The sequence below is a fragment of the Pollachius pollachius genome (genome assembly GCF_949987615.1).
Source record: "Pollachius pollachius genome assembly, chromosome: 8".
NCBI classification, from domain to species: domain Eukaryota; kingdom Metazoa; phylum Chordata; class Actinopteri; order Gadiformes; family Gadidae; genus Pollachius; species Pollachius pollachius.
Window position 1 is genome coordinate 24960892 of NC_136941.1, and position 10000 is coordinate 24970891.

At 44.8% G+C, this 10000-nt stretch overlaps 1 protein-coding gene across 1 annotated transcript in view; it reads right to left on the bottom strand.

Moving 5' to 3' along the window:
- atp2b3b (ATPase plasma membrane Ca2+ transporting 3b) overlaps window positions 1-10000 on the bottom strand; it is a gene marked incomplete at both ends in the record, with an annotated part of 41150 nt that overhangs the window by 3605 nt on the left and 27545 nt on the right. The window contains one exon of the mRNA XM_079741193.1: window positions 9165-9251. Coding sequence (XP_079597319.1) covers window positions 9165-9251 — 87 coding nt within the window. The remainder of the gene's footprint in view (window positions 1-9164; window positions 9252-10000) is intronic.

Here is a 10000-nt window from a genome sequence, read left to right on the forward strand (position 1 = left end):
CGCTCCCTCGCTCCCTCACTCTCTCTCACAGGCAGCAGTTGTCCCGGGGTTATGGGATGGTTCCCAGGCACATGATGCAGTGTTCAGTGTGTACAGCCATTCCTCCGGTCGTTGGCCCACTCACCCCGTCCTCCCCAAGCCCAACAGAGGAAGAGAAACAGCGTGAGCCCATAGTCAGAAAAAGGGAACTCAAAGTAAAAATGGGAATCCAAATGCAAACGGCGGACGCTGTGAGAGGACCTCACACACGCAGAGCCCTACATAGAGACAGTTTTGAACTGCAGCGGCTGACATTCCCAACTGTGGTCGTGAATGGAGAAACGTTATGATGCAGCAGCTGAAGGGAAGGTCGCCGCTGCTGTGGGCCAAACTAGAGTGCTGTCTTTATGTATGACTCTGGATAATGACAGACAGACAGACAGGACAGACAGACTTGCAGAGGGACAGACAGACAAACGGACGGACAGGACGGTCAAGCAGTAGGTTCAGTGCTTATCTGTTTTTCCAAAGAGTGTATCGGACGGTAGAAAAACACGTGGCGCAGGGACTGAGAAGGTTTCAAAACCTGCTCACTTAAACTGTCATTTTTTTGTTTTTCTTCAGTGAAAGAAGTAAACTTTCGAGTATAGAATGCCCATCGTGAGGCCGGGCACTGCTGAGTTACTCTCTCTCTCTCTCTCTCTCTCTCTCTCTCTCTCTCTCTCTCTCTCTCTCTCTCTCCCTCTCCCTCTCTCTCTCTCTCTCTCTCTCTCTCTCTCTCTCTCTCTCTCCCTCCCTGCTGGCTCTCTTCAGCAGCAGTGATTAATGGAAAGACTTGATGGATCATTAGTTTTTTTTGGGGAGGGGTAAAGGTGAGGGGTTGGGGGGTGTTTTAGCAGGGTTAGGGGTGTGTTTAAGAAGGGGGGGTATTTTCGGAGGGGTGGAGTTAGTCTCCGTCCACACGGGCGAGAACGATCTTTTCCCCTCCGTTTGCCTTTGATGCGTTTCAGGAATACCTCCGTGAAGACAGAGTCATTGGGGAACAGATTTAGCTGTAGAAACTGTAGTACATATTCAAGGCCACTCGGGTCCTGGTTCTCCACCAACAGAAGAAGAAGACAGAGAAGGACAGCAGTTTTTAAACCTTTTCGATTGGGCGGAAAATACTTTTGAATGTACAGTTAGTAATTGAATTGACCAAGGGGCTGTATTTAAAGCTACAAAAATAACAAAAAATCAAATCAAACTAAACTAATTCAACAGAACTCTAGGTTTCCCTGGGGGGAGGGGGGGGGGGGCGATGATGTCATCATTTCTGTATTTGGCGTCGGCACGAATACGAACACGAAAACGCAAAGGGAAATTTTATTCACCATGGAACCTGGTTTCAAGAAAGCGTGTTTTCGGCCATCGAAAACGCCAACTCCATGTGGACGGTTGGCCCAAACGCACAAGACTGTATCTTCACAAAAAAATAGTTTCCGTGTGGGCGGGGCCTTAGAGTTGGGGTTAGGGTGGGGGTGTTTTAGGGGGGGCGGAGTTAGAGTTGGGCTTAGGGTGCTTTAGGAGGGGCGGAGTTAGAGTTAAGCTTAGGGTGGGGGTGTTGTTAAAGGCACTTAATGGTAGATGAAGCTGTGTGCAAATCAAAGACGGACGAAAACAAAACAGAAAGGTGTGCAGGACCCGTGAGGTAGGAGGGGTAATCCCTCCATCACACCTCCGGAGAACCTCCTCCACCAGCCTGTGCCGCACCAGGCCTGAACATGCCAATTGCAGTCTTTACTCAGACCTCTGAAAGGCGGATGGGCCCTCCTCTGTGAAACAAACACTAGGAGTATCTCCCTCTCAAACGAACAGAGGTGAGAGGAGGCGGTTTGAAGCGGAGCCAGCGAGACCTCAGAGCTGGAGGAGGCAGAGGGCTGCCTCCTCATTTATATACCACTCAAATCAATACTGGACAAACATTGCCTCCCTCTGGATAAAGCTATGTGTGTTCCTTCCTTACCCAAAGCATTTGGGTAATGCTTTGTTGCCCTATGGATACTGTTGGCGTACACATTGATGAACTTATTATTATGAGGCTCAAACTGTAGCCTCAAAACTGTTTCCTAATAATTGTTAATGTGTTGTTTTTTAGATTCTTTGAACTTGGACCATCTATTGTTATTATCTTATTTATTTATTAATGTACAGACAAGGATACAACAAACTACAACAGCTACATCCTCATCTTCAACGGTTTTTGAAGCTCTGCATTTACCTTACCTTAACTAAACCTTACCTTAACTTTACCAACCTTTTAATTACATTAGATCACAAAAGGATCAATTACAAATCCAGCACATCTATTCAAAACCTGGGGCGCCAAGCTGTCAGTATCCCCCCCCTACAGTTATTTCACCTGTATCCCCCCTACATTATATTCACCTGTATCCCCCTCTACAATATATTCACCTGTAGCCCCCCTCTACAATATATTCACCTGTATCCCCCCCTACATTATATTCACCTGTATCCCCCTCTACAATATATTCACCTGTATCCCCCTCTACAATATATTCACCTGTATCCCCCTCTACAATATATTCACCTGTATCCCCCTCTACAATATATTCACCTTTATCCCCCTCTACAATATATTCACCTGTATCCCCCTCTACAATATATTCATCTGTATCCCCCCTTTACAATATATTCACCTGTATCCCACCCTCTACAATACAGTGGTAAGAATAAGTTTATGCAACCATGCTAAAGTTTACTAAAAAGAGGAATAAAAAAATCTTCTTTTGGAAATCGATATTAATGCATAATTAAACAAATGAGGAAAAATCCAACCTTTAAGGCCACCAATTTTCTTTATGAATGAATAATGTATCGTAAATAAATACATGTTCTTCATTAAAATACAAGGGGCATAGGAACCCCTATGGTAAATTCCCATAGAGGCAGGCAGATTTTAATTTTTAAGGCCATTTATTTCATGGATCCAGGATACTATGCATCCTGACAAAGTGACCTAGGCCTTTGGAGTTAAAATAGCCCCACATCATCACCTACCCTTCACCACAACTAGAGATTGGCATGGTTTTATTTCAGTTAGCCAATTAGCTGGTTTGATTTGCATTGAGAAATCATTAGGCTAAGTAACAGCTATTAGGCTAACTGAAAATAACCTTGGGAATAACTATGGGAATTTACCATAAGGGTTCCTATGCCCCCTGTATTTTAATGAAGAACAGTTATTTATTTATGATATATTATTCATCCACAAAGAAAAAATGTTGGCCTAAAAGGTTGGATTTTTCCTAATTTGTTTAATTAGGTATTAAGATAAATTTCCAAAATATGTAATTTTTATTCCTCTTTTTAGTCAACTTTAGCATGGGTGCATAAACGTATTCTTAAAACCTGAGGCGCCGAGCTGTCAGTATCCCCCCTCTACAGTAATTCACCTGTATCCCCCTCTACAATATATTCACCTGTATCCCCCCTCTACAGTAATTCACCTGTATCCCCCTCTACAATTTATTCACCTGTATCCCCCTCTACAATATATTCACCTGTATCCCCCCTCTACAGTAATTCACCTGTATCCCCCTCTACAATATATTCACCTGTATCCCCCCTCTACAGTAATTCACCTGTATCCCCCTCTACAATATATTCACCTGTATCCCCCTCTACAATATATTCCACTGTATCCCCCTCTACAATATATTCACCTGTATCCCCCTCTACAGTATATTCACCTGCATCCCCCCTCTACAGTAATTCATCTGTATCCCCCTCTACAATATATTCACCTGTATCCCCCTCTACAATATATTCACCTGTATCCCCCTCTACAATATATTCACCTGTATCCCCCTCTACAATATATTCACCTGTATCCCCCTCTACAATATATTCACCTGTATCCCCCTCTACAATATATTCATCTGTATCCCCCTCTACAATATATTCACCTGTATCCCCCTCTACAATATATTCACCTGTATCCCCCCTCTACAGTAATTCACCTGTATCCCCCTCTACAATATATTCACCTGTATCCCCCTCTACAATATATTCACCTGTATCCCCCTCTACAATACATTCACCTGTATCCCCCTCTACAATATATTCACCTTTATCCCCCTCTACAATATATTCTCCTTTATCCCCCTCTACAATATATTCACCTGTATCCCCCTCTACAATATATTCACCTGTATCCCCCTCTACAATATATTCACCTGTATCCCCCTCTACAATATATTCATCTGTATCCCCCTCTACAATATATTCACCTGTATCCCCCTCTACAATATATTCACCTGTATCCCCCCTCTACAGTAATTCACCTGTATCCCCCTCTACAATATATTCACCTGTATCCCCCTCTACAATATATTCACCTGTATCCCCCTCTACAATACATTCACCTGTATCCCCCTCCACAATATATTCACCTTTATCCCCCTCTACAATATATTCTCCTTTATCCCCCTCTACAATATATTCACCTGTATCCCCCTCTACAGTATATTCACCTGCATCCCCCCTCTACAATATATTGACCTGTATCCCCCTCTACAGTATATTCACCTGTATCCCCCTCTACAATATATTCACCTGTATCCCCCTCAACAATATATTCACCTGTATCCCCCTCTACAGTATATTCACCTGCATCCCCCCTCTACAATATATTCACCTGTATCCCCCTCTACAGTATATTCACCTGTATCCCCCTCTAAAATATATTCAACTGTATCCCCCTCTACAATATATTCACCTGTATCCCCCTCTACAGTATATTCACCTGTATCCCCCTCTACAATATATTCACCTGTATCCCCCTCAACAATATATTCACCTGTATCCCCCTCTACATTATATTCACCTGTATCCCCCTCTACAGTATATTCACCTGTATCCCCCTCTACAATATATTCACCTGTATCCCCTTCTACAATTTATTCACCTGTATCCCCCTCTGCAATATATTCACCTGTGTCCCCCTCTACATTATATTAACCTGTATCACCCTCTACAGTATATTCACCTGTATCCCCCTCTACAATATATTCAGCTGTATCCCCCTCTACAATTTATTCACCTGTATCCCCCTCTACAATATATTCACCTGTATCTCCCTCTAAAGTAACTTCACCTGTATCCCCCTCAACAATATATTCACCTGTATCCCCCTCTACAGTATATTCACCTGTATCCCCCTCTACAGTAATTCACCTGTATCCCCCTCTACAATATATTCACCTGTATCCCCCTCTACATTATATTCACCTGTATCCCCCTCTACAGTATATTCACCTGTATCTCCCTCTACAGTAATTTCACCTGTATCCCCCTCAACAATATATTCACCTGTATCCCCCTCTACAGTATATTCACCTGTATCCCCCTCTACAATATATTCACCTGTATCCCCCTCTATAATATATTCACCTGTATCCCCCGCTACAATATATTCACCTGTATCCCCCTCTACAGTATATTCACCTGTATCCCCCTCTACAATATATTCACCTGTATCCCCCTCTACAGTATATTCCCCTGTATCCCACCCTACAGTATATTCACCTGTATCCCCCTCTACAATATATTCACCTGTATCCCCCTCTACAGTATATTCACCTGTATCCCCCTCTAAAATATATTCACCTGTATCCCCCTCTACAATATATTCACCTGTATCCCCCTCTACGATATATATTCACCTGTATCCCCCTCAACAATATATTCACCTGTATCCGCCTCTACAATACATTCACCTGTATCCCCCTCTACATTATATTCACCTGTATCTCCCCCCCTACAATATATTCACCTGTATACCCCTCTACAATATATTCACCTGTATCCCCCTCTACATTATATTCACCTGTATCTCCCTCTACAATATATTCACCTGTATCTTCTCTACATTATATTCACCTGTATCCCCCTCTACAGTATATTCACCTGTATCTCCCTCTACAGTAATTTCACCTGTATCCCCCTCAACAATATATTCACCTGTATCCCCCTCTACAATATATTCACCTGTATCCCCCTCTACAGTATATTCACCTGTATCCCCCTCTTCAGTATATTCACCTGCATCCCCATCTACAGTATATTCACCTGTATCCCCCTCTACAATATATTCACCTGTATCCCCCTCTACAGTATATTCACCTGTATCCCCCTCTAAAATATATTCACCTGTATCCCCCTCTACAGTATATTCACCTGTATCCCCCTCTAAAATATATTCACCTGTATCCCCCTCTACAGTATATTCACCTGTATCCCCCTCTACAGTATATTCAGCTGTATCCCCCTCTACAATATATTCACCTGTATCCCCCTCAACAATATATTCACCTGTATCCCCCTCTACAATACATTCACCTGTATCCCCCTCTACATTATATTCACCTGTATCTCCCCCCCTACAATATATTCACCTGTATACCCCTCTACAATATATTCACCTGTATCCCCCTCTACATTATATTCACCTGTATCTCCCTGTACAATATATTCACCTGTATCCCCCTCTACATTATATTCACCTGTATCCCCCTCTACAGTATATTCACCTGTATCTCCCTCTACAGTAATTTCACCTGTATCCCCCTCAACAATATATTCACCTGTATCCCCCTCTACAGTATATTCACCTGTATCCCCCTCTATAATATATTCACCTGTATCCCCCTCTACAATACATTCACCTGTATCCCCCTCTACATTAATTCACCTGTATCCCCCTCTACATTATATTCACCTGTATCCCCCTCTACAATATATTGACCTGTATCCCCCTCTACAATATATTGACCTGTATCCCCCTCTACAGTATATTCACCTGTATCCCCCTCTACAATATATTCACCTGTATCCCCCTCTACAATATATTCACCTGTATCCCCCTCTACAATATATTCACCTGTATCCCCCTCTGCAATATATTCACCTGTATCCCCCCCACTCTTTGTACACGGATCAGAAGGAGCCATAAGTCGCCCCGGTAGCAGTACGGGGTTCGGTGCCCTGTGATTCCTCTGACTACACCTGGTGGGCGATGGAGCAGGTGGGGGGGGGGCGGGGGGAGGGAGATGATTTAGGAGGAGCAACTGAGAGGAAGCCGAGGGGAGGCCAATGAGACGAGCAAATGGGAGACGGCAGCGAGTCACTCCTGCATGCGCACACAGAGGCATACACACACACACACACGTACACACACACACACACGCACCCACACACACACACACGCAAACACACATTTACACACGCACACACACACACACACGTACACACACACACACACCAATCCCTCACACACCCACATGTTATCAAATTTGCACTTCCCCACTTGCTTACATACAAAGCTGCACATGCAGGCATGTACACATAAACTTAGAATGTACACGTACACATATATATAAACACACAAAAACACTCACACGGTTAAACACATAAACATTGAACATGCAGAAACTGATCTGCGGCCCTCACCACTTATGTTAGCAGGTCCACACACACATACACACGTACACGGCTACACACACACACACACACACACACACACACACACACACACACACACACACACACACACACACACACACACACACACATACACACACACAAGCACAGACACGCGCCAAACTGACATCCAAGGGAGAAGGAGAAGGAGGGATGGATTGATGCTACCCTACTAACGAATGGAGGAAAATTAAAAGGAAATCAACATGGAAAATTAGGAAATAAAAAGAGAACAAAAATGAAGAAAACTAAAGAAATCTTATTCATGTGCTACACAAGAGCCTGTATTTAGATTTGTCCAAATCTAAATACCACTGGAAAAAACGTCTACAAACGATCCAAATCTATTTTCCATTAACAATCGTTATACATGTCCAAGGTTTTGTTGACATCGAGCCAACAGACGACCTGAAAAACCTCCGCATAGAAGACAAGGAGGGAGAAGGAAACAGCAATGAAGACAGGAAGAGATACAATGGGGAGAGAGAGAGAGAGAGAGAGAGATTCAAAGTATTACGAGGCTTGCAGACATCAGGTCAAGTGAGGTCAGTGACATCACGGCTGTTATATAAAGAGAACTATTACATAAAAGAAGCACCAAACAAAGCAAAGATAAAGAAATAAAAGGCAAGAGAGTAAACAGGAGGAAAGGCGAGAATGAGACAGAGTGAGCCTTTACGCTATGAGGACCGCGGCGGGCAGCTTTATACTCGAAGGTTTACCGCTCAGACGGAGGCAGCAGAAGCCGTGTGTGATGGGGCAGAGTGAGGATCAAATCTCAGAGGTAGCCCCCACCTTCCCTCTGGTCGCTCATTGAGGAGAGCTGCGTTCCTAAAGCGGAACCTAGTAACCACGCTTGACCTGGCACACACACAGGGGGGCAACACAAGCACAGGAAGAGACACCATCTTCTCTCTGAACTTTGAGTACGCATGAAACCCTCCGTCTAACTCACTGTTTATCTATACCGAATACATATATATATATGTGTGTTGTTCGCTAACATAGGTGCATTAGTATGTGATATCTAGCGCCAGAGACCAAAGAGAGGATGGCAGACCCTTCGTCACACACCCACATCAACATAGAGCAAGAAAACATCCTCTGGACCGGCACTGGGACTGAAGCCCCGTACCAGTACAGGCCCCGACACACTCGGACCCGTGGCCCATAAAGAAAACAGGCCAGTCCGGACCGGTCTGGTCCGCACCACACCACGCACCGGATTAATCCAGTCGGGACCAGATGAGACCAGACAAAGCCGGTCAGAGCCGGAGGAGACTGCTGCTCAGAGGGGAGTAAACCAGTGGATGCACAGACACGAGCAACGAGCCAGAGAGGGACACCACCACAGAGAACAGCACTGCAGTCCACGTGCCGTGCAGCCGTGTGCGCGTGCACGCACGTGTGTGTGTGTGTGTGCGTGTGTGTGTCCGAATGTGTGACAAAACAAGCACGATGATTAAAATGTACATTTCTGTGTGGACGGGTGTGCCTGCGGTGGTGTGTGTGTGTGTGTGTGTGTGTGTGTGTGTGCGTGGTGGGGGTGCGTGTTGGACGGAGGACTCACTCCCAGGGGCTGGGCTGGTATTGGCTGTAGCAGAGGACAGAGCTACATGAGAAGGGGTAGAGATAGTGTTTACGTCGTGGAGTTGACTGAGCACGGAGGAGCGCCGCCGCACCGCGCCCTGAAACGAACCACTTCGCTTGAACGTGCTCACTACCTCCATCTGCAGGACAGAGACAAAACAGCAGCACTCAGTGAGCATCAGGCACGTGGGCGCGTGTGGGCGTCCGTGAGTGTGTGCGCGCATTTGCGGGCCTGTGTGTGTTTGTGTCCGGACGTAGTGGTTTCAGAAGCTGCCTGTGGTACATATGAATATATCCAGGTCATGGTACATATATATATATATATATATGCACTCTATACTATGCATGCATAGTATAGAGTGTGTGTGTGCGTGCGTGTGTGTGTGTGTGTGTTTTGGCCTTCCTGTGTGTATTCAAACTCCCCTAACCCTCTAATGAAGAGTCCCCACCACAGCAGCGAAGGCCCTTAAGCATGGGAAGGCGTCTCTCTAGCTGTGAGAGAGAGGCTAGCAGGGTCTAGGAGGCTGCTGGCTAACCCAGCAGCCTCCACAGAGGACCTGTTGCTAAGCTTATATGTGTGCACACAGCGCACTTTTATTAGGAGCAGTCTGAGATTTGATCAATGAGGGAAATTAGGATAATTGGGTGTTTGTCCGTGCAGCCGAGCTTGTGTATATGTGCGTACACATAAAGCAGGACCAAACAATACTTAACAACAGTATTGCGGTGATGGTATAGAAAGGATACTTTATCACTAGGTGGTCAATTGTAATATAGTGCTGATGGAATTCACAGCAACACAGCATAGGCTTGATCACAGTGAGAAAGCATCACTTAAAGTACTATCTGTCTTAATTAATATGATAAGGATTCATTCCCAGTCAGAATC